The sequence below is a fragment of the Perna viridis genome, chromosome 4 (genome assembly GCF_037379345.1).
Source record: "Perna viridis isolate PV_CMFRI_1.1 ecotype Kerala chromosome 4, ASM3737934v1, whole genome shotgun sequence".
NCBI lineage: Eukaryota > Metazoa > Mollusca > Bivalvia > Mytilida > Mytilidae > Perna > Perna viridis.
In genome coordinates, this window is record NC_142448.1 from 13,105,588 (window position 1) to 13,132,332 (window position 26,745).

At 32.9% G+C, this 26,745-nt stretch overlaps 1 protein-coding gene across 2 annotated transcripts in view; it reads right to left on the reverse strand.

Moving 5' to 3' along the window:
* The window catches only part of LOC148618915 (RYamide receptor-like), a 38,546-nt gene extending 11,801 nt beyond the window's left edge, over positions 1 to 26,745 (reverse strand). For both annotated transcript variants that reach the window (XM_088578281.1, XM_088578280.1), the window contains exon 1: positions 25,359 to 26,745. In XM_088578281.1, the coding sequence (XP_088434407.1) occupies positions 25,359 to 26,174 (816 nt within the window). In that variant the 5' untranslated portion in view covers positions 26,175 to 26,745. The remainder of the gene's footprint in view (positions 1 to 25,358) is intronic.

The following is a 26,745-nucleotide window of genomic DNA, read 5'->3' on the forward strand; positions in this document are numbered from 1 at the left end:
TAGTATGAAAGAATTATCAAGGGAACCATGATTCTAGCGAAATCAAAAGAATGTAATCCAGGGACAAAGACCAGACATGGAAAACAGACATACACAACAAAGAACATAAAGTAACTAAAATCATACATACAAAGTAACAAAAGTAAATGAGCAACTCGGATTAAAAGAAAAATTGTCCCTCTCAAACGAAAATTGTTCAGCTAACAACGCCACATACTTTATGTGCATGTCCCGAGCCAGGAACCTGTCGTACACTGATGTTGTTGCTTTTTATGTTCATTGTTATTTGTTTTACGCTTTTAGATTAGGTCGATTATGTCTTTTATGAATAGTTTCATTTCATTTATTTGGGGCATCTAACAGCTTGCTTTATGGTATGGGTTTAGCCTATCATTGAAGATCATGAGATAACCTGTAGAATGTTAATTGTACGTTGCTTGGCTTTTAGTGGATGACTGTCTCATTGGCAAGTATGCCACATCTCTTATTTTTATATTTCGGAACAATATATGCATGTGTATTGAAAGTCATGTTAATAAAATAAACTGAATCTTTTCAGCCTTATATTATATTTGATATTATATTAGTATAATTCATGAGAAGAAAACAGAAAATCAATCCAAAAATACAGTCTACATACTTTTTACCTACTGCAAGCTAGTATACATATGGCGTTATCGTGTTGAAGATGGGACTACTTCTGCTAGTATGGGGAAAGAAAAACACTAATTATGTCAACGAATGATTTGGATTCTTTAAAACATTTCTGTAAACGAATATGCATTGAAATAAAGCATTACAAGTATTTAAATGCACTTCAAAGTCCATTGTTGGTTAATTTGTCTTCAATTTATTTTAAACTTCCAGTCGTGCTTGTTTTTCTTTCCGTAAGTTAAAAAGTTGAAATAAACGAAAGAATATAGTGCTCTTCTAATTACTTCGATCACTCTACGAAACAGTTGTGACTAAAATTTCCATCACATAACCATGTGCTCAACATTTTAAACGCCCTCCACTTATTAATTGTAGTGCATTTCAAACAATTATTGAACACATGTGGTAACAAAAAATAAGATAGTAAGACAAATACATGAATGATGTTTTTTATATATATTACCTAAATGTTCAAGGTTAGTGCTACAAAGTACGCTGGTAATGGTTGTTTTATGAACTTCCAACATCCATTCAAGTAGCAGTTCGTTACTTATAAATGCTGAAAATTTTTGTCATGATCAAAACTTTTGAGCATTTTAATGGTATCTTTTAAGCCAGTAACCTTAAAATTGGTTTTAATATGAGCATGGTAAAAGTGTTCAATGGGTTCTAGCTGTCATGGATTACACTGTAGCAATTGATGTCATAAAACAAAATTAATTAATGTCGTTCTTAGAAATAAGGAAATCTATAACACAACTAATCATAATTGAATGTATTATCATGTAATAAAAATATCATTTGAGGATATTGCAAATTTTGGTATGCTCTTAAAATGTTTTAATGTGTAAACTCTCATCAGCAGCATTAAGATCAAATACATCAGAATATTACGACAAAATGTCGAAATAGGAAGCAAAATCTAGAATTCTAACATGTGCAATACCCGTATTTAAGCCTTGGTACACTTGATTAAGGTCAAACGCAGCAATGGATATGTCAGGTATGTCAGTTAACTGCTAGTAGTCGTGTTTGTATATTTGTGTAATTTACATTCAGTTTCTTTATTTCTGTTGTAACAACGGCTCGGACTGTTTGAGCTGAATTTAGGTGTGTATAATAGTGTAATTTTTTCCCACGGTATCTTTTTTTTACCTTTAGTTTATTTTTATGTGACTTCAGCATATAGGGGCAGCACTTTCGTTGTACCTGTGTGTAATGATAATCTGGGCTAACTGCGGCTTGTCCTGAGGAATGAGAGTTTCATTGATGACCAACGGCTGGCATTGGGCTGACATTTTCATCCCGGTGGGGTAGTTGTCTTTTGACAAATACACCATTCCTATTCTCGTTTTATATGTTTCGCTTTTTAAACTAGGTCTGGCCAAACAATGATATTGACGTTGGATTTATTCTCTTGTTTAACCTAATGGTGCCCTACTTGGCAGAGATATAGTAGCGAATGTTCAGCTGCTGCAAATCGTAGAAGTTTGCGATAATGGCATCATTTTCAGATGCATCACGAAATGGCAAACATGTAATTAAGTCATAAACAATTGATAAAACATAAAAGAACAATGCTTTGTTACATTACTAATTGTATTAACGTGTGATGTAAGATATAAACACACAGGAAGAAACGCATCGCCGAATTTTGATTATTATTTGTTATAAACATAACATAGCAAAATATTTTTCTGCTCAATTTACACATAATATATCTGATTTATACCATATACTTTATTTTACCCAAACCAGTTATCAAAAATAGAAAAAAAAAATAATGAAAAATAAAATTTGACATTGAGTGTTATAAATAGTTATTTTAGTGTATCGTTTGGGTTGAAAGATGTTTGAAGGACTATAAAAAGAGTTTAATATTGCAATTAATATAGGTATTTTTCCAGGGTAGACTAATAATGCATGAATTTGTAAGTGCAATATAAACGCTTTTTGGGATGCATTTCCGAACGGATCATGCAATGTCCTTGCTTTGACAGCAAAGCTCAAAGTTTTATCTTTGTAATCTGGATGACGTAATGACTTTTTAACTCTACAATATGATAACAGTGCACGCGCTCTGCCTACCGTCTATGGCGAATATTATTGTGCTATATAATGACTTTTGTTTTCAATTTTCATTTTTTTTGGTGATGTATTTGGATTTTGATGCGTCTGAATTCGCCTTTTTTTATTCTTCGGTATTTTTTGTTATTAAATATTCCTAAAATTATTATTGGGATTTTGTATTTTGTAATTTTATAAAAGGCTGACTAAATATTGTTTTACAGAAAATTGAATGTTTGGTTTTCAAAAAGTCAAAAAGTTTAACTCTCTCATTTTCATTCTTCACTTGTACCATGATTAAGTTCAGAATGACTCCTTTTTGTAAATATAAATATTTTTGAAATGTTATGAAAAATTGTGTGTGTTGGTGGCTTAATAACCACAGGGTAGTGATATGCGTCTAGTGCAGTAGTGATCGAACGTCTCTAGATCGCTACTGACGCTGGCTAGTCTACGTGTAGACGAAAAGGGGAGCAGCGTAAGCAGAAGCCTTCCTCTGCCAGTACATAGCCTCTACACTACCAAGACTCCTTCAATTTGCCTCCCCGAGGTAACACACGGTAACTTGGGTCTAGTACTCAAGGCTAACATGAAGGGGATCTCGGAGTAACAAGGACCCTAGAGGTGTAGAGTGCAGGCCCACCGGCGCGTGGAACACGCCCTGGCTCTTACCAACCTTGCCCCACCTATGGGTTAAATAGATCGCTGCCTTGTGATGGACTGTTGAGTCAAAGGCTACGGGAGACAACCCAGACAGAAAACGATGGTCAGACTGGGATCAAACCTTTGAAAAGGAACCTGTCTAGGAGAGGAAACTCTGATGTAAAACCCGGCTAGAAAGGAGTCGTCACCCATGGTAGGGAACCTATCTAGGAGAGCTGACTCTGATACAAAAGCATGTGAGGGACTTGCTGACCACCACATTAAAATAAAGCTGAAGCTAGAGGGCCAACCCCCAACTAGTGGATACAAATGGTTACAGAAACGATTACAGTAAAAGTCATTCCTCGGACTCGTCAAGACTAGAGAAAGAGGACCAAACCAAACATCGAGGACAGCAAATGACGCAAAAGCTGATGAAGTTGTTCTCACCAAAACAACCAACAACCATAGGCACTTGGAATGTTAGAACAATGTATCAAAGTGTCAAAAGCTTGCAAATTGCGAACGAAATGGATAGATACAATATCGAAATTCTAGGACTCAGCGAAGTAAGATGGAATACAGCTGGAATGACAACACTATCTTCAGGTCATACGGTCATATTCTCAGGAAATCCAAATGAAGACGACATACATGACAAAGGCGTGGGATTCATGCTTACAAAGAAAGCCAAGAAATCGCTTTTGGAGTGGAATCCAATATCTGCAAGAGTGATATCAGCTAGATTTGATACTCGATTCCAGAAAACAACATTTATGCAGGTGTATGCACCAACAAACACCGCAGACGAAGATGATAAAAATGACTTCTACAACTTATTACAATCAGTTGTTGATGCCGTTCCTAAAAGAGACATCCTTATCATCTTAGGAGATCTGAATGCCAAAGTAGGTGATGACAGAGGAGGTAGAGAAAGGGAGATAGGACCACATGGAATAGGGCAAATGAATGAGAACGGAGAGATGTTTGCTGACTTTTGCGCTATAAACAGTCTAGTAATTGGCGGTTTCCACATAAATCTTGTCATAAAACCACCTGGATTTCACCATCTGGAGACACTGAAAACCAAATAGACCACATAACAATAAGCCGTCGATGGGGATCTTCATTACAAGATGTACGAACAAAACGTGGAGCAGACGCAGCATCAGATCACCACCTTGTAATTGGAAAAATTAAACTCAAGCTTTTAACAACAAAGAAAAGAGAGACTACAAAAAGGAAGTTTAATGTTGAGAAGTTTAAAGATCAGAAAGTGAAAGAAAACTTCCAAATTACACTCAGGAACAGATTTAGTACTTTATTAGATCTTGACAACGAAGAAATGAAAAATGATATTGATGACATCTGGAACTCAACAAAGACAGCCATTCTGGAAGCATGCGAAGAAACAGTTGGTTTCATTCAAGTGAAAAGAAAGAAATGGATGTCAGATCAAACATGGGATACAATATCTGAAAGAAGGGAAATAAAAGAAAAGTTGATGAGTACCAAAACCAGACAGCAAAAGAAAAACCTGCAAGACCTTTACAGCGCAAAAGACAGAGAAGTGAAGAAAAGCTGTAAAAGAGATAAAAGAAACCATGCTGAAAAGTTAGCAGTAGAAGCTGAAAACGCCTGCTTAAAAGGAGACATCAAAACATTGTATAACATCACAAGACAACTCAGTGGAAAGATCTCTCAAAATGAAAATTTACCAGTCAAAGATAAAAACAACAATACCCTCACAAAGCTAGAAGATCAGCTTGACAGATGGAAAGACCACTTTAGTGAGGTATTGAACAGACCACCACCAACAAATCCACCAATACTTGAAGAAGGTCCAACACTTAACATAGAGACTGACAAAATTACCGAAAATGAAGTAAGAAAAGCCCTAAAACATCTTAAGAATGGGAAAGCAGCGGGAATCGATGGCATACCACCAGAAGCCCTCAAGTCCATGAATGACACTACCATTCAATATCTTCTTGGGCTATTAAACCAGATATGGGAAAAAGAAAAAATTCCAAAAGACTGGCAAAAGGGACTCTTGGTAAAACTACCTAAAAAGGGGGACAAATCCAATTGCAACAACTGGAGAGGAATAACTCTTTTGTCCATTCCTAGTAAAATCCTATGCAGTATAATCTTACAAAGAATGAAAGAAGAGATTGATAGCAAGCTGAGAGATGAACAAGCTGGATTTAGACAAGAACGATCATGTGTCGACCAGATTGCAACACTCAGAATAATTATTGAGCAAACGATCGAATGGCAGTCATCCCTATATCTGAACTTTATTGACTTCCAGAAAGCATTTGACAGCATAGATCATCAGGTCTTGTGGAACATTCTAGGACACTATGGGATTCCTCCTAAGATTATTTCCATGATTAAGTTACTGTATGAAGAATTCTCTTGTCAGGTCATACATGCTGGTACATTGACGGATCCTTTCCCTGTAACAACTGGCGTAAGGCAAGGATGCATTCTCTCTCCCCTTCTCTTTCTCATAGTCATCGACTGGATAGCAACAACAGCTTACAACGACCCTCATGGTATACAATGGACACTAACATCTCGTCTAGAAGACCTCGAATTGGCAGACGACATATGCACACTATCGCATCGTCTTCAAGATTCCCAACACCAGGTCAACCATCTCGAAGAAACAGCTAAAAGAACAGGATTGTATATCAACACAGCCAAAACCAAAGCCATGAGAATCCAACAAAACCAGATGGATCCAATATTGGTAAATAACCAACAGATAGAGAATGTAGATAAATTTACGTACCTTGGAAGTGTCATGAGTACAACTGGAGGCACTGACGAAGATGTACAAGCCAGAAAGATGAAAGCATTACAGGCTTTTTCCATTCTAAAGCCAGTATGGAAAAGTAGAACACTGAGAACGACTATTAAGATCAAAATTTTCAACAGCAATGTTAAGTCTGTCCTGTTATATGGTTGCGAGACCTGGAGAGAAACAGAAAACACCATGAAATCTATACAAGTCTTTGTTAACAAGTGCATAAGAAATATACTGAATATCAGATGGCCAGAAAAAATAACAAACAAGAAACTCTGGCAAAGAACAAAACAACAACCAATAGAAAACACCATTCGAACCCGAAAATGGAAATGGATTGGTCATACTTTAAGGAAGAACAATAAAAACACTACAAAGCAAGCTTAGATTGGAATCCCCAAGAGCAAAGAAAAAGAGGAAGACCAAAGAACACCTGGAGGAGGGGTTAGAACTCTGAACTGAAGAGAGTAGGACTAACGTGGAAGAATTGTAACACCATCGCCCAAAACCGAAGCGAATGGAGAGAAACTGTAGTCGCCCTATGTCCACCCATGGACGAAATGGAATAAATCAATCATAAATCATGAAAAATTGTACCATTAGGTGCAGATTTTTACCAATATTAGGCAAAACCACTGCTTAATTGTTACCTAAATCAATTGATTTTGTCTCACCTATAACTCATTATTGTTCATTAATTTTAAAAGAAACAAAATTGAAAATATAAATCCATATATAATCTACATTTGCCGTCGATTCCAATAGATGGAAATTGTATCATTATTTCGTCAATTTTTGTTGACCTTACTGGCTTATGTCCTCTTTTAATTGAGAAAAATAAAGGGGTCTTATAAATAGGACATGACAGAGTTAAAAATTGGAAGCCACGACGTGTTCTTTCTCGTGAATATATTCAGCAACAATCTATATCATTTGCTATAAAGTGCATGTATATTAAAACAAAACTGGGCATAATACCGAGTTTTCAGTAAGGACAAAAATTACCAAATACTTATACCATGACTCTATTGATTCAAATGACTCGTAACACTTGTAACTTGAATACAAAGAAGATACACAATAATCACCATCTCATGCTGCTCAGTTGAGTCTTTTAACATTAGACACTAATAGAATAATAACCTTCGAGTAAACTTAATTACAAATGATGAAACATTTTGACAGGTGGTGAAAATGCTCATCACATCTCTAAACAAGCACTTATTCAATAGAAAAACAAGTCCATTCAATATTGTCCATTAAAGTATTATCTTGGGAGTCAGAAAAACAAGAAGTGCGTTATATAACAAGCACTTAATTTCATTATACCAAATTACGTCATTTTGACATTTGTGAATGAATGAAAGTTGATACAGTACATATTGTTTATGATCAATGAAGGACAATTATTTCTGCTTGGCTTAAAATATGCACCCACCAATTTACTTTCATTGGTATCTCTATTGTTTATTGATGATTTGTGTTTTTTTCCCTTTTTTAGTTTTGTGTTTTTACGTTGTATATGTTTATTGCACTATCGACTGTTGAGTACACCACAAGATTTTTTTTTATTTTTGCTTTTTTTGTTTAAGTAAAAAAATAACTTTCAACTTAAAATTGTATGTTAAACAACTACTCTAGACGGAACAATGTCAATTAAGATAATGACACGCCAGATATCATTAGGAAAACAGCCAAAATAGCAATACACAAAACATAAGTAAATAATTGTATTAATTGGAATATGGGGAAGTCAGTGTTTTTAGATTTTAGGTTTAGATTGATGTATGGAGCCGGGATTATTAATTTTCTTTAGGTGAAAATCCACTTTTTTTTGTTTGTTTGTTTGTATTTCTATATCTTTATCTGTTTCTTTGCTTTGAATATCGAGAGTTTTATATAAGCTTAATAGACATGGACTTCTCCACCACTGTTTTTGTTATTACATTTTGTGAAAAAATATAAGGACAAAATGTAACCAACGTTGTGGTTAAAATCATTCAATTATATCTTGGAAAAGACATATGTAGAAAAAAACTTAATGTAACAGTATATCTACCAGTTCGATATACATGATTTAAAAAAATCTGTTTTATAACAAAAGGAAAAACAAACAGAAAGCAGAATTTCTAGGATTAGATACCTCACCTAAAACTTCTAAAAAGGATATAATTATTGACGTAAGAATGGCATGTAATATGTATTTCATTGTGGTAAAAAAGAGTAAGGCACATTGTGACGTAAATTGATATGAACTTCTAAACATAAATTATTATTGTTAACTCTGTTCTTTAGATGGCCTGGAATATTCAAAGGGAAAGACGACCTAAAATGACAATTAAATTCATATTTAAAACCAATTATTAAATTATAGTTCTATCCAGAAATATCCCTATTACATAATTAATTGTATTCAAGAACATCAAATGGTTCTGAACATCAATCATTTCACGAACATATATAAGATATTTTATTCGACCAATTGCTTCTAAATAATTTATATTGTTCCTACTTTCTTTGATTCTTCCGTTGGAAGTAATCAGATAACAAATCAATCATTGTAAAAAACGTCTGGAATTGAATTATCTGATTACTACAAAAACATAATCTTTTATGGTTGAGAAGTTGAAATAATTGATTTTTAAACATTCCCCTCCGGTTCAATTGTAACTGATATATTGAGGATACACATAGGAATGAAGTTCGTGAATAACTGATAAATATCAGTATGAAAGGATCATGGCGATACAATAAATGTGAAACAATTGAAGGATGGGAAAAGAGTGAGTAAAATGTATTTGGGCCAGAAATTGTTGATAAATATTTATTATCAGGTAAAATATTGCTATTAAAATCACCGACAAGAATATCATCAAACATTTGACATCAACACTGACATACTACTTCTTTCTTTACTGTGTTCCTACTTTAAAGTCATTTTACAAAGTCTTAAAATAGGTAACGTGATCAAAAAGTAAATGGTTTCAAATAAAGAGAAATACAAAGAGAGAAGATAGATGAATAAAGGTAAACCAAAAGAACTTATGTAATTTATCAAGTATTTGGCAAATATTCATACAACATATGATTTCATATGACCTTAAGTGCTTCCTTAAAAGTTAAATTAAGTACATATTTAAAGCCATGGCTTCAGCGTTAACTTGTTATAGGGCATAATGTATCTCGAAACCTGTCAAAAAAATTAACGATAATGAAATTTAATAAGGTACTGCACTTTGTCCTTTTTTCTGTGCTTTCTAATCACAAAGCAATTATTATAGATAATTTCTGGTTTTTCGGAAAAAATATTACAAAGATCTATGATATATAACTCTTACTTCACATATCTTTCTGTTCAATAATAACACTTTTTTTGCAAGATGATTGGTGCATTGTATCTTTCTATATATTCTACGGTCTCTTATTATTTTCAATACACCGCCGAAGAACACAAAATTGAAACAATAAAAAAAAACTAGACCATGAATAGTTCCAATATCTTATACTTTATTCCTATTATCCTGAAGTATACGTTCAGCTTTAGTTTAAACAAATTCGACTCCATTCATTAATGCTCGATAAGAACAAGTTTCGATATATTATTCAATTCTAGGCTGTATTTTCTGCAAGATCTATCAATGCAAAAAGATTAAGTATTTTCTATGACCTGTTAAGGGCTTAGCAAAATTGTTCAATCGAAATATAATTGATATGACGTCATAGAATTGTTCAATTACATACCAATATTTAGCATCAGCTTGCATCATTAAAGATTCTTCAGAAGTAAACTGTTCATTAAAGACAGAATCTATAAAACTCATGCAAGAAATCATATCTTTCCTGTAACTAAATAGCCAATAGTATGTAAATATTTTGTTTTATATTATCTTATTATTACATAACATGGTGCCATATTTATCAAATGTTTGTCCGGTTTTTTTTTAAAGCTGGCAGAATGTACTAATTAAACCTTTCTTCAGATAATTAATGTTTACAAAAGACAGCATGTCAAAAGCCTTAGACCGCTTATAAAGAAAAGCTCACATGTTTTAATGTACTTACCAAACGTTCTTGCTTCATTGAGATTGTTTAAGAGACGGACATCTCAAAAACACCATATCAAAAGAGCAATATGTCTTGCAGAATACTAGACATGGTGGTTGTTAATGCAACTGAGCTTATTTACAAAAGAAGGCGAAAGATACAACTTTAAGACATTTGATAAGAAATGCGTTTGGTCATTCAATTGGACTTGTGTAGATAGTACTGCCAGCTTAATATCTGATATTTATTGTGTGCAATCTTAAATTGTCTAAAAATAATTGACAATACACCAACTGTCATAATCGGATTATATGTTTGTATTGAAGGTAATGATTATTTGTGCCAATAAAAGCCAATGTCTCTGAATGTATGGGCATGATATTCTACTTGTTTCTAGAATTATTGTATGGACTATTATATTTTAATGAATATCTGCTTTTTTAAAATTAGTATTACATGTATTTTGTTTATATTGTACTTATTTCTTTTTCTTAAACAATTATTTTGCATACTCCACATTACGCACTTATATTTGCTTTTGTTTCAAAATTGGTCCATGTTTTATTTGGTGTAGGTATAATAGAAATCAATAATAGGCCTTGGAATAAGACAGTAATTAAAAATCAAAACAAGTGTTTTTTATTTAACACTTATAATATGTGTATTTGATTTTGTCTGCGAGTTTTTATTCATGCGTAACTCACAGAAAACATCCGATGATGTACACATATGGTTACATGAGTGGTTACTGCTAAAGTACACGGAATTATTGAATGTTTACAGATACACATTACGTTTATAAAAAGGTTAATAAATATAGACTCCATCCTTCAATAGTTAAAGATTAAATTATTGTTCTTAACAACAATGTTTTATTGCCATACAAATGATTGTTATCACCTATCACAATCCTTGAAATGTCACAGTGGTTGTAATTGACTACAATGTCTTTGGCACAATTAATATCTCATTTTCTTTCAAGGGTTATTTGATAATGTCTTAGCAATTACGAAAGTATCAATAAATTGAATTATGCTTTCTTATTACATTTATAAGAGATTGACAAACTAATATGACGAAGCAAACTACTGTTTCTGATACTTTATTTCCCAATTGTTTAAACATCATACCGTGTAAATAGTAATTCTACCGAATCTATTGGAAAGACTATAAATCACTACTCAAGGTTATATAACTTCCAATTTATTTCAAAAGACAGAGTGGTTATAACTTATGACAAGTTATTTTATGGAATATCAGAAGTTCAAGGTCAAAGAAGACAGCAGAATCATTACAATGAAACAAATTATTCTGCTATGGTGGCTACCTTTTCATAAAACTTTATCAAAATTTTAGTATAAAAGACTGAAGACTAAACCAGGGGGAAATTCACAAATTCACAAATCATTTGTCACGTGATATCTTTTCTGATTACTACGAGCAGGTCGCATTGTAAGACAGTCCGAGATTCGGTTATGTTCTTATTTAAAATCCATTTGATGGGTACGATGACAAAACAGATCATTATACATTTTATTACACAAAAAGCTAGATAAGTCCAAATGCATTTCTTGCTCTTTTTTAAAACAACTGCTTAAAATATCGCATAAAGGAAGAAAGCAGAAAAAACGGCGAATTTTTAGCACAGTTAGTTACCAATTGAATGCCTTTTTATGATGTGTTTAGTTTGAATGCTTTTGGTATTAATTACCGTTCAAAATAATCAACTTTGTCTAGCAACAATTCTTTGGTTCATTATGCTTCGATTAAACTCACTTTTTATGAATTAAGCCTGAAAGTAGTAACAGTAAACATTTAAAATCTATTATGTATAAGGGCTAAGTAATTGGTATCAGCTATATTTGTACTGTGTAAACGGTTTAGTATTAAGTACAAACGTCAATAAATGTCCTGCACCAATCTGCGCATTTAGTGCGACTATTGAAGCAAATTAAAGCACTGCGTAGATTGAATTTCATTTCTTTGTGTGTCAATGAAGACATTTGATTTATAAACACAAATGTAAATTACAAATTAGTTAGATTTCCATTGAATTAATCACTTCATCTTCGTGACATTCGTTGATTAATTTTGCCGCGTGATTCTTTTTCTTGGATCAGTTAGTTCAAGTACATCCGCCGGATTCTGCACTGAATGGAATATTAACTGAATTGTGCAGGTGGTTCAAATTATTGAAATTTCTAGATGTTCGTCCCTAACCTTAAAGAGTAATCAGGGGAACCAAGGTTATAGCGATAATAAAAAGAATGTAATCCAGGGACAAAGACCAGACATGGAAAACAGACATACACAACAAAGAACACAAAGTAACTAAAATCATACATACAAAGTAACAAAAGCAAATGAGTAACTCAGACTCCACTTAAAACTGGGAGCATGGACCAGGTGCACCGATTGGGTAAGCGCCCTCTGCTTTTCTAGAAACATCCGCCGAGTTGCTCATAAAAAGTCAAGTCCGGGGTAGACAAACGAGGAAAGGAAAACTATAACCCGTTCAATAAATATGTTCTCATTGTGCAGATGGATACACCATAACGATCCACGAGTTTATGATGACGACCATAAAACTTCTGTAGTGATGACTTCAATCTTGTAGCAACATAACCCTGTTCCAGAAGCCTATTTGTTAGAATTCGCGATACAAAAAGTCTGTGTAGTTTCGACAAGCTCTGGTATAACGTATGAGTTGTGATATGAACACTCCATACGCAGGTGCTGAAGGGATGTTGCCACATATGAAAGGAAAGTTGACAATTATGAATGAAAAGTCATCACGTTTGTCGTAGAGTTTGGTCAATAGTTTTCCTTCACCATCGATTTCTAAGTGTAGGTCAAGATATGAGGCCGACTTCACTTCTTTGGAGTAGATGCGATGTATCAAATCCCCGAAATTAGTGTGTTTAAAGATAATACGTCATCTATATAGCTTTCGGATCAGATCAGCTATAAAGTCAGCCTCATAAGAGTGAAGGAATAGGTCAACAAGCAAAGAAGCACAATTTGTTCCCATTGGAATGCCGACCGTTTGTTGAAAAATACGTCAACCACACTGGACAAATATATTGTCGATTAAAAATTCCAGCATTTTGAAAACATCTTTTTCTGTATATTTGGAAGAAACATACAATCAACCCACCACATATCACAAATTCGTGCATATATTCGACTTAATGTACGTAAACATCTTATCTATCTGGCAATTACAATAAGGGTAACAACAAAATTACTAAACACTAATCCGATTCGTATTCAATTCAAGTCCAATATAAATCTGGCAAAATGGATATTACACCAATGGAGCAGCTGGTACTGCAATGGTCCTGACTTGGTACAGGCACATCAAACGGAATGGTGGGTTAAATCTAGGTTTTACAGCCCGCTAAACTTCTCTCTTCCATTAGGGCGTGACTATATAAGTGGTGATTAAAAGCATTTGCATACTAGTTAGTGTCATAATCCGTAGATCAGCGATCACATCACCACAGAACAATTTACCCAAAAAATTATTACTCATTGTTTTATAAGAAACTGAGTATATTTCAACCAAGGACTGATATCTAAAATATAATTTGGTAAGAGACCTTTTAAGACGCATTTCCTCATACAACTGATTCAGGAGTCTGTTACGCAGATATTTATGGCGTTCAAGGAAATCAGAGTATTTAGTACTTGCTCAAGCGTAGCGAATCAATTGTGAAGTATCAACACCATAAGCAGGAGATGAAAAGATATTGCTGCACAGGTAAAGAAAATTTATGATATTAAAATTAAAGTCGTCTCTTTTCTCATAAATCTTAGTGCTGACATGACCACTGTTGTCAAATTCGAGATGTAGATCCAAAAAAGATGCAGAAAACTCGGTTTCTGTAGTCTCCTTTTTCTCGAGCTCTGGTGGATATATTGACGGTAACCATTTACCAATATATCTATATGTAAAGTCTGTATGATTTAGTATCTCTAATTTTTTTAATTCTTTACAAGGTTCTGAAAAATTCAGTCTCATATGAATATAAAAACACATCGGTTAGGAGAGGAACACAGTTAGTGCCCATTGGAATGCCAACTTGTTGAAAAAATAGCTCCTCCAAATGTGACAAATATGTTATCCATGAGGAAATGAAGCATATCGCAAACCTGCTTTTCTGTGTAATACACTTTGCCCTTCTACGATGTTTTAGAAAAATATGTGGATTTTTAGTGATAGAGTAGTAACATTAATAACTCCTTAATTTTATCGGATGTCTCTTTTTGATCACTATTTGATTTAATCATGTGTAATAGAATATTTTAAAGATTGGTTCTAAAATAAAATATCGAAATTCAATTGATATCCCGAAGTATGACCCAGCAACCAAACACTTTAATAAAAACATGGTTTTAATGTATCCACTGCCTATATAGCTAAATTGTTTATAAGTAAAAAAGAAAGAAATATCCAAACCGTGTAATCAAATATGTCCTCATCGTGATATTGTCACTTACGAAAATATTTGATGATTCCTTCAGTGTTACTGTAGTATCTCTAACTATAAGCTATTTAGGACAGATAACATGAAAACAAACGAAATCGGAGCTCTTTGTTCCATACTGAGTCACATTTCATAGGAGTAAGGATATTTACCCATCACATTTCTTCAAAATAAATGCGATTGGGTTTCATTTTAAGTATTATCTATCGAATGATATCATTTCATATCCAGTTATTTGAATAACTTTAATTTTTTGTTGATTTCTAGGTGAGACTTAAATTTTTTTATGTTAACATTTTGTTTAAATTGCACTGTGGTGATCTGTATTAGTGCATTTGTTCGTTGCTTGACTTTTTGTGGAGAGCTGTATTATTGGCAATCATGCTATATGTCCTATTTTCATACTAAAAACACCAGTCACCAAACGGGCTAATAAAGTAACACAGATGTGATACCATAAACAAAACAGCAAGGTTATCAAGCAAACTGTCACAGGGGCTTTGACATGTGACGGTTTATTATGTTTTCTGTTATTTTGTCGTCTATGTGATGTATACTGCATGTATCCAACCACAATCATACAACAATGATCAGGATATACGAACACATCTCATTTGGTTTTGTATTTATTTTCATAAGTTGCATTTGCAATAAAAACGTCAAAATTTTGATTTGTTGCTTGGATTTCTATTTCTTTTTATCTACAATGAAATGAAATATACCAAAATATATAAATAGGTCAATATTTGTGAACAGATTTATTCTTGATTTTAAGGTATTAAAAGCGTATCACATTTAAAATAACGACTTTGGATAAACCCAATTTATTTATGACTCCGGATTTGATTATTGAAATATAGTGATGTAAGTTCTGGTATGATCTAGTATGTCTTTATTAACATAAGTAATAGATTTTATTCTCGGAATTTCATATCATTATCTATTCCTTGCAATTATTGAAATCCAACAGATAGGCTTTTTGACAATGGATATTATTTCATACATTCATTTTTTAGAAATGAAAATATATATTTTTTTTCAAAATAGAATTATACTTTCTTGTTAGTAATTTTGTTTGATATCAAAATAATGACATGTTACAGTAAATTATAGAATTTGTATATGACCAGCCGAATCTACAAAAAATTCAAAAAGTAAACAAAGTGCAAATGACTCAAAAACGTTTATTCAGTATATCTTATATCCATTAAAACACCTTTTTCAGGCAAGATATTGAATAGAATTATGATTTTTGTTTTATCTTTGTATTTATAAGAACTTACGATAATAAAGGATATAACACTAACACGCTTCAAATAATTTGTATGAAGGAGAGGTTACTATAAAATACATGTAACAATTATTCTCCTGGGGCAGATAACAGGTTATTACTTCCTGTTCTTATCAGACAGACGTGTATTGTAAGTATCACTTATAGAACATGATATGAATCAGTAAGCTGCCGACGAATTATGAATTGCGAAATTATCTAAGTATAGCAATTGCTACATAATCGTGTCTATCAATTTATTTTACTGGTTTCGATTGATGTCCTATCTCTGTGACACATCCAATATAAACCAAATCCTATACCAAAAAGGCGGGTAGCACTTTTTTCCCTTGAAAGGATTCAGCTGGTCAATCTCATCTCCAAGGATCGGCTTGTTACAACAAGAATGAATTTATCACTTACTTTGAGTAGCCACACTTCGTGTTCTCATAACTTATTTCTATTCATTAAATTTTAGTAGATCAGACGTTTTTGTGCTTGTGTAAAGACAAATACATGTTTTATTTACCACTCCCACTCTCTATATTAGATGCAATGTGATATTGTTATTTATTGTTTCAACATTGGCATAACAAAATCATGAATAAATGGTCAAGAGCACGAAAACATAGACTAATAATGTGTTGTCGGTAATGCAGATGACAAGCAGTAATATTTATAAGGATCAAATTGGTTTAAAGTAGTAAATATCGACATCAAAGCGCGGAGTTCCACAAGTAATTTCCATTTAAGAACAAATAATATGATGGCTGTCCCATCCTTTGACGATAATTCATGCAAAAGGGATTACTTAAGTTGCTGACGTTACAGTCTAAAAATGACATATGCGTTTTCTTAAAATTAAAGAATGACTGCTAACGGGGAAGGACACTACATTGCACTCCCATAGCCCCTCACGAGTCATTATTATAAATATATTGTTTTCTACCTTTTTCTGGCTTATATGCACAATATTCAAACACACAATTTTAACAGTGTGAACTTTCACAAACAAAAACAAAGGAGACTTCAGGTGCTCCGGAAGGATACGCATGTTCTTCGGTGAGATTCCCCAGAACAACTCCGCTATACTAAAACCAGGAGCATCAAAAGAAATCCTAGTTACAGTAAAGTTGTGGTGGTTGTAAAGGGAACGAATCACACAAAAAAAAACTATTACTCTCTTACATGTGCATCTCTTTAACTTTCTGTGTTTTCTGGCGTTTCATACGGATATTTCTTTCTTAAGTCGGAACCTTAATTTTTATTTCAATCACAACTGGACAGTCTTCCTGACATTTTTATGGTTGGTACAAATGTACAATTTTGTTCTCCGTTTAAAGGGGTCAGCATGGGTGATAAGTATAGACAATTACAAACATACAATCGTATTTTTCATCTTTATTTATCAGGTTGAAAATGTTTTCTAGGTCAGTATATATTTATTGTCATTAGTTCATGGCTCAGTTTGTATTTGGACTTTATCTTTGTGTTCTAAATATCGCTTTAACCGATAAAATATACCAAAATATGCTTTCATGGGTAGTTATAGTTATTTAAGTACGATTTGTTAGATACCTGTTTACATGGCATTTTATGGGTTGCCTACTAACTTTTGTATATCTGAACGTGTTATGTTGGTTATTTCATATTCTTAATTGTGTGTGTCTATTTTCCCTGTCTATTCTTTATCCTTGGAATATATTCTTTTTATTTCGCTCGAATCTCTTGATTACTCTGTGCGAAAGAAAAAAGTCATTAAGGCCGTTTGTTTTAAAGAAAATGCACGTTAGAGATACACGGCGGCTGGTACAAGATATGACGTCATCAGTTTTCATTCCTTTTGACATGGTTTTAAAAAATACATGTTTTACTCAAAATAAATGCTTAGAACTATACAGGGCAGAGTTAAGCTACAAAGTTAAATAAAGTCTATTTGTCTCTAAACCACTTTGTTAACGTTTAGTATGTTTAAGGCTGCAAACACATTAAGGCAAGTATAATCAAGTTTTACGAATGGATTTATTCACATCATATTGAAGTTGCACCACATATTCCCAGAAACATTATGGTCGCATACACTATCAGGAATTTGTTTTTGATTTATTTCTGATGATGGGAGTTAATATTTAGTTATAGTTATTACATAATAAAAAAGTAAGCTGCAATTCGCTTTGATAGTTTCAAATCTTTGTATTTTATATTATACAGGAATAAAAAAGAAAATCGGTCATTGCAGCAAATAGTACACAGAAATATCAATGATGTAAAGCATTAAATGCAAAAGGACATCACACAGGGTACATGTATATAAATATTTATTACATCTTAGTATAGATGCGTACATTTTTGCATATGTGATAATACCGGGTGTAAAAGTAAGTTATCAGTACATGGCAATAACATTACCCGTAGTGAGAGAATCTAGTTATCAGCATGGGGCTGATAATCGTTTTTCAATTATGGTTATTGAGTCAGCATTAGCATTTTCATTACAGTACTTGTATTGAGAAAGCCTCCCATTATATTGAATATGGGGAGATGGGAATGGTGTATGGAGTGATGGGGGATGGGGGATGGTGTATGGGGTGATAGGGATGTTGTATGGGGTGACGGGGATGGTGTATGGGGTGATGGGGATGGTGTATTGGGTGATGGTAATGGTGTATGGGGAGATGGGAATGGTGTATTGGGAGATGGAGATGATGTATGGGGTGATGGGAATGGTGTATGGGGTGATGGGGGATGGAAATAGTGTATGGGGAGATGGGGGTGGGAATGGTGTATGGGATGATGGGAGATGGGGATCGTGTATGGGGAGATGGGGAATGGGAATGGCGTATGGGGTGATGGGAATTGTGAATGGGGAAATAAGGTTTATTGATATGAAGAAATACATTAAATTTAATTAGAAGTACCAGCTAAACTGTTTAAGAATTTAAAAGTATAAAATCTAATTTGAAAATGTAAATATTTGATAAGAAATAATAATGGGGATTGATTAGGGGAGATGAGGATTTTTCGATAGGGAATGGAGAATTATCGATGGGAATGGGGACAATGGGGAATTGGTAATGGGGGGATGGTTATATGTTACGAGTGGGAAGTTTATACCATACAATGTATGAAGGTTGGAAGTGATAATATGATAACACGAATTGCACTTGCAACAGTGAACAGTACAAGTAATAAAAGTAAAAAAAACCTCAAATAACGATATGAATAAAAATACTTTAAATTCTTCCACATGCTTCCATTAAGAATTAGATTCTAATATTTATAGTTTAACCAAGAGTGATTTCTTGAGCAAAGCTAAATGTTTTTTTTTATTTATGATTATCTACTTATTTTTTTCCAAATTGGAATTGATCAAATTGTTTACTTTAAGATATAAATATGTGATGATAAGGTTATTACATGTCATTTTCTATATCGTCAATGTACCAAGTCTCCACTGCTTCTTAGGTGTGATATGGGTGTCTCGAGTTGATACCGAGGGCGATATGTATAATGTCATATCATCACCTATAATATAAGTATTCACAACAGTTTACGTACACAAAACGTTAGTTGTGAGAACAGTCAGAAAAGATTGCCCATCGATAACTTTTCTACAAGTGCCAGCTCTACGAGACGAGAATAGTTTTAGGACCAGCTTTGGTATAACTATCAGAAGAGCTGACTCTGGAACTGTCATATATTCTTTTGACAAAAAACAAAAACGCTCAAAAGAGGTAGAAACAGATATCATCTGTACACCATCATATGAATGATCACTTGCAAAATAATATAATCGTACATTATTGTTCAAAAAAACGTTTATCGTATGTCTGTATACATGTATCTGTATATTGAATTATGTATATTTTTTCTATTGCCCCTGTGAGCCAAATATTGGTATAATAAAATACTTTGAACTTGAACTTTGTATTATAAGGGTCTTCAAGATTCCTTAAATGACCACAAACATGTCTTATTTATAAAATCGATTTTTGTAAAGCTCTGACTTTTTATATAGACTGTGAAAGAAAATACAGAACAATACATAAACAAATAATTTTTGTGCAGTTTAAAATCAATGGAATTACAAAGCATACACGTTAAGTTTTACGTTGAATATCCGAATCATTCCTTCACTGATTGTTATTTTTGCTTTTATTACTATTGTTATTGTTATTTAATATTCCCATTCATTCGTTGTAAATCACACAATTAGGAACAAAAAATATGAGCCTTCCACTTGCAGTAGTCGTAAATATATTGTCAAACGCCAAACAAATATACTTCAGATTGTACGAAATGTCTCAAAGGGTTTTCCTTGTTGTCATGACACACGTTAATTAAATACTGGAAATGTCAATTGTATTTTGTCTGACAAGACAAAATATAAAATGTCTATTAAGAAAGCAAAGGGGTTCCAAGTCAGTCTGATGAAGTACTCAATTTCTGATACATCACATACGTTTAAACGGGTTTGTAGGTCACGTATTTTATATTTATTTCTAATATCACTGCTGATACAGTTCTTAATCGCTTTGCTAAAGTGACGTGATCGAACAACGACTGTTATTGATTATTTTGTGTTATGCTAAAAATAATAGAAAAATGAACAGATATGGCGAAACGCAACAAATGCACAATTGCATAACCTTTATAAAATAGTCAATACTTCTAGAGAACACCGAAAGGTATTCAATAAGTGTGAGGCGGCTCAAAAAATCCGAAACAATTTTCACAGATGGTGAATATAACACACTACTTTTGAAAAATAATAGTATTCTTTCTGCTAGAATTTCGGTTCCTTTGATTACTCTTAGTATTACGAACTGGATAACATTAATGTAATAAAATCCTTACTTTACCCTCCTCTAAAATATACATTGTCACAAAAGTAAGTGTTAATAAAGATCAAATATAAGGTGGTTCATGCATGTCAAAAACTCACCGAATTCAGTTTTGTTCTTTGTTCAGAAACATTAATGATCACATAACCCGTCTTACTTTTTCAATTGGAGGTTGCGCTTTTGAGATAAAAATTACATGGATTGTAAGAGTTATCGTTCTTGATTTTGTCTCATTTTAGTGAGAGATAAATGTAAGATTTCTCAAAAGTGCAGATCTTAATACAGAAATAAATATTCTTATGTAAATATAGAGTATATGCAAATTGAAAAAGCCTTATTTGTGTGATGGGTTTTTCTATACCATACTCTACTATTGGCAGTGTCTTAATTTTATGTGAATATGTACTTAATAATTCTTTTTTCGTGTCAAATTTTGATAAGTAACACAAATCATTAATATATTTAAGTATATATTTCATTTTAAAATTCCAAACTTGCATTTATTTCTGAAGAATGCAAAACACTCAGATTAAAGGATTTTCGTTTGTTTTCAATAAAAAAACAAATGTGCTAAGTAAAGAACTTTTAGAAACACCATCATAAGGAATCACATGGCTATTTATCTTCTTTTAACTAGTTACTCTGCACCATATCGTGATCATTGCTGACTTCATACTTATCAAACAGACTTCAATAGACTTTTTATCAATAGCTGCATAAAAGAAAAGCTCCTTTTTATGAACATGTAAACCACGCATTTGTTTATATGAGGACTTCATTTTTAGTGTTTATCCGGCCTTTAATATCTTGATTGAGGTCATATTTTGGATTTATCTTCATTTATGATTCCAATCAGTACTTTATCATCGATGTGAGGAAACAACCTTGAGAGACGCCTTTGATATTGATATGAATGAAGAAAACTAAATGAAGCACTGTCATGAGACAGAAAAGTTTCAGATTATTATTTTCTCGATTTTTTACATTAGATATCAATGTAGTAGTGATCATCCTTTCCTGAGGGGTATCTCGTGTACAACATTTCGGAACTTGCAATATTGATATGAGTAGTATTTTTGTATAAAGCAACAACTGAGCCGATGTCACTGTTGATGGACCAAAGGTCCTCGAGTATATTCATTAGCCATGTAGATTTACTGCATAGACTTTTATCTGAAATGTTCAGTATTATGAAATTCAAAAGCGCTAAAGCACTTCGGCTTCATTCCCTGCATTGAATTTGGTAAACGTCTCGTAGCTGGATTTTGCTTCCTTTTTCAATATTTTTGGTTTTGAGTACTTCTGGTATACAATTTAATTCAGGACTCCCTTTGTATTTGTTTCTAATGCCAATGATTAGTGGTAACCCCATTACAACAATATAAGCATGCATGTCGACGGATACGATGCGAACAATGTCACCATGACTGTAGATTTCATCCATTGTACTCCGTTCATTCTGGGGTATAATAACAAAGGGAAATACGAGGAGCAACGTGGTTTTTTTCTTATTTATTTAACAATGGAGTTCGAATTGCTCAGATTTTGTGTTTCCTTTCCATTTATAACTGATCCCCTTCTAATTGTCTGTGTCCCTAGACGACTTTGAATTGATGATAACGCTGAGACCGTAAACGACCTTGATATGACAAGAAGTCGCATTACATTAATATTATTACAGAAAAAGAAAAACGATAGAAGTGTTTATATACTGAAAAACATAGCAAAAGCGACTGCTTTTGTTGATTGCTGTCTATACAAATGAGCAAATCAAGTGTCTTATTACTGAGTTCATACAAAATACAAGAGAAAAAGGTTTCGATATTTAGATATATTTTTGGTAGTTATGTGGGTAACACAACAATATCGTCTATGCCAATCAAATCTTATTTATAGTATAATAACTATCTTTTTATCGAAATCTTAGAGTAAGTCGCCAATGATTCTATTATTACAGACATTAATGACACTTGGTTGATAAAATAGTAGGACTCAAAATAACAGATGATGTATGTGTTAAATATTGATAACAAAATGCAAACTTTGTTTCAATGTCTATTCCTGCTGAAGCTCTTTGATTAGTATAGTTCTCTCATTGGGAATTTACCCATTTTGGAAACTGGTAATCATATTTTTTATATTTTCACATGGAACTTAAATAGACAAAGAGCAACATTCTCAAACGTAAATATAGTATATGTATATAAAATATTACTACACCATTAAGGGCAAATTGTCAAGATTATCATAAATGCACAACTATATGGCATTATTTGGTCACCATGTCATGCTTTTCCTTTCCTTTTTCGTCGAGCTTGCACGTGAAATTTTATGACCAACTCGGTGGGTGTTTCATAAAAACAGTAGACGCTTACCCTACCGGTACACATGCTCCCAGTTTTTCGTGGACTCCAGGTTGCTCATTAACTTATTATTTTGGTTATTTCATGTTCTTGTTGTGTGTGTCTGTTTTCTATGTCTAGTCGTTACCTTTGAATATATTCTTGTGATTATCGTATAGCCTCTTTTAACTAATATAATGTGTATTTTTTCTGTCGTTAGATTTTTGGGAGTGCAATTAAAACAGTAATTTTGAAGCAGAACTTTATAAAAAATAATTTTCAGAATTTCCAACACAGAATGATAATGAAAAGTTTGTTTCATAAATCTACATTAACAAGCCATTTTAGGTCGATATACATAATAGCCCATGTCATCATAACTTTCTAGATTAAAAAATGTCTACCAATGCAAAAAAATATTCTAAAATACTATTTTGAAGCAAGGTATTCGGAACAATGACATCGTGCTAATAAAAACTGTAAAATGAAAATGACATTTTCAAACTATATTTACAAACCAATATAAAGTGCTGATTTTCGAAATGATCATAATCTTGAATACCGAAAGAAATATTCGAATTTCCATTAAAATGAACAATGTGTGCGTTCCCGAAACGTATTTGGCTTCACTTTGTTTTTATAGTTGATCGATAAAGCAGTAATATGATGATCTGTATTGTATACAAAATGTTATCAAATACATTGCATTGGTACCATTTCCATCTTTTTCATTACCACTATATTAGGCATTAACCTTTCATCCCAATTATATATTTCATTACTGTTTGGTTGTGACGTTTTCATTATTGTTGCTAGATTATTAACGAATTATAATCACTCGCAATATGGCGGATGCGGCTGGCGGAGGAGGACATGCTTTCCCTTCCAGAGAAACTGATATGACTCCCAATTTTTGTGGAAGTCCATATTGCTAGTGCTTTAGTGTGATGTGTGGGTTTGGATGTGTGACGTCTTGTTTCCATTATTTTTCAGTTTTTATCTATTTCCTTCGGTTCGTTACATTGTGTGTAGATTGTCTTCGTTCCATGTGTTCACGTTTAGCCTATGTTTTGGGATTTTGACTTATCATATAGATCATGACATGCAATAATCAGTTTATATCACATTTGTATTTCTAATGTTAATCATTAATGACTGAGTTATTCACGACGTTTGTTTGTATCTTAGGATTTTTACATCATTTCTCCGATATTTTATCTTTAGTTTTTCGCCTATTACAAAATTAAAAGAAACAAAGTTCAGTTGTGTTTAGGTATGCAGCACGCCCCTCATGGAAACAACATTTTATCTTTTCTTTATTTCTTAATCAATGCGGTGTAAGAAATTAGTAACTCTACAATGGCTTTGTATTGTGACTCCTCGCATGTGTTAATTTACTTTCTATCATATCACGTTATTGAAATATCATGGTATTTTGAGGATCACTGCAGTCTATTTTTACCTTTTAAATATCGCATCCCTTGCCTCAAAGGTTATATTGACCCAGTTTGTTTTATATCGATACTCTTTGGTTATGATAGTTTTCAACTTATGTAAGGAGTTCTGGTATATTTTGTCTACTTTTTTACCACCAGTATGTCTTATTATAACGTGAAGCTTACAGTTAAATATTGAATGTTTTCTATTGTAAATTAAGGAGATGGTTTTAATAATACAGTCACTAGATTACCACATATCTTTATTTTTTTTTATATTTTAAGGCATTTTATTCCTATTAAGTATTTGAAAATTCAAGTGTATAATATAACTTTGAGACATATTACTCAGTCTGCTTGTGAGACGCAATCAAATTATTATAGGACAAATCAATCTGCCTTTGTAGTAATAGAATGCAATCGCCTGTTTTACATCTAGCTGCCCTGAACAATTACGATTTATAATACTTAACAAAATAGTATATGTAGTATCTCATCGTTCTATCAGCTACAAAGAATGGAATATAACTAACAACCACGCGAACAAAAAAAACCGTGCGTACTAAACAAATATGGCACGTGACATTTTCTTTTACATGAAAACTTGCAATAAAATAAGTAATGTAATTACATTAAAGTAAAAACACTATGAAAGTTTCGGGTAGAAATGAAAACTTTCAAATTGTCAGATATATGTAATTTAAACGATTGCCTTCTCAATAAATGTATCTATGAATTTGTTTTCTTAACTTACCTTAATCTTTGATTTCAATCTTAATCTGTCTCGTGCATAATCTTCATTTCCGGGAGCTGTGCGTTTCCACAAAATAATTCCTACTATAGCGTATGTAATAGCCAGCATAAAAAGAGGAATAATGTATGTAAAAAGCAATATTATTATCGAATAAATATGTTGAGATTCATCAGTTTGCCAGTTTTCCACACATCGTAACCTACCACCATTATCTTCAACGGCACGTCCAACAAAAATTTGCACTGACGCAAGAAAGAACGCTACAATCCATATGACGCTAATAACGTACTTTTCTCTTGAGTAGGTTACGCGCAAATGTAAAGGAAAAGTGACAGCAAGAAATCTGTCAATTCCTATTGCCATATTAGTCATGACACTAGCAGCAACAGCCAAAATCTGGGCAAACATTACAATCGGACACATAGGAGCTGAAAATATCCAGTCCTTAAAGATAACATCAGCAAAGGTAAATGGCATACAAAATACTGCCATCACTAGATCTGACAATGCTAAGTTCACTAAAAAATGTCTCAGATCGGTTCTTGATCGTCTACCTTTAGTAAAAACTAATATGGCAAAAATATTCCCAGTCACAGAGAATAGCGTAGTCATTGTATAAAGCGCAACTAGTCCGACTAGGGATTCGTCAGTAAGAATCAAAGTATCTTCGGACATGTTTCCTTGTATAGAGAAATTTTCCGTAGATATGTTGTTCACGTCACTGCTCATTTGTTGATTTTTGCTAATTGAATTCATCGCTAACATGTTTAAAGAAAAAGATTCATTTTTAAATGTGAACGATATATTTAAACTCATAGTGTTTTAAAACACAACCAAAAGCAATTGTTCCAAAGCATGTATACAAAGCTCCTATTATGAAAATTACACTTTGTTATATCAACGTTTTCTTTTATTTTTGACTTTAAGTTGACTTTAAAACATTGTCACTTATTTTCTTTCCTTCTTCCGTGTAATGAAACAAAATACTTCTAAATTGCGCTCACTTAACATCCTAGTACAAATAAAAATTATTTTCCTGAAATATTGCCGTAACTCTCTTTTGAAGGCGGGACGAATTCAACGTACAAAAAGATAGATCAATATAATTATCTCCGACAAACCAACCAATACACACCGCTCATTAACTTCTATATCATTCTTGTATCTCTTCTATAGTCTTTTCTTCATTCAGCTGTTTGTTCATTTATTGGATAGATCAGTGATCATCGATATTTCTCATCTATCCTCATAATTAACTTAAGCTATTTCATTATACAGTTTATATATATGATTCCTTAATTAAAGAATTATGCCAACCTATTAACTAAGGCTTTTTCTCATTTTCATAACGGTCATAACTCAAGCTCCCGTAAAATGGACGCTTGGT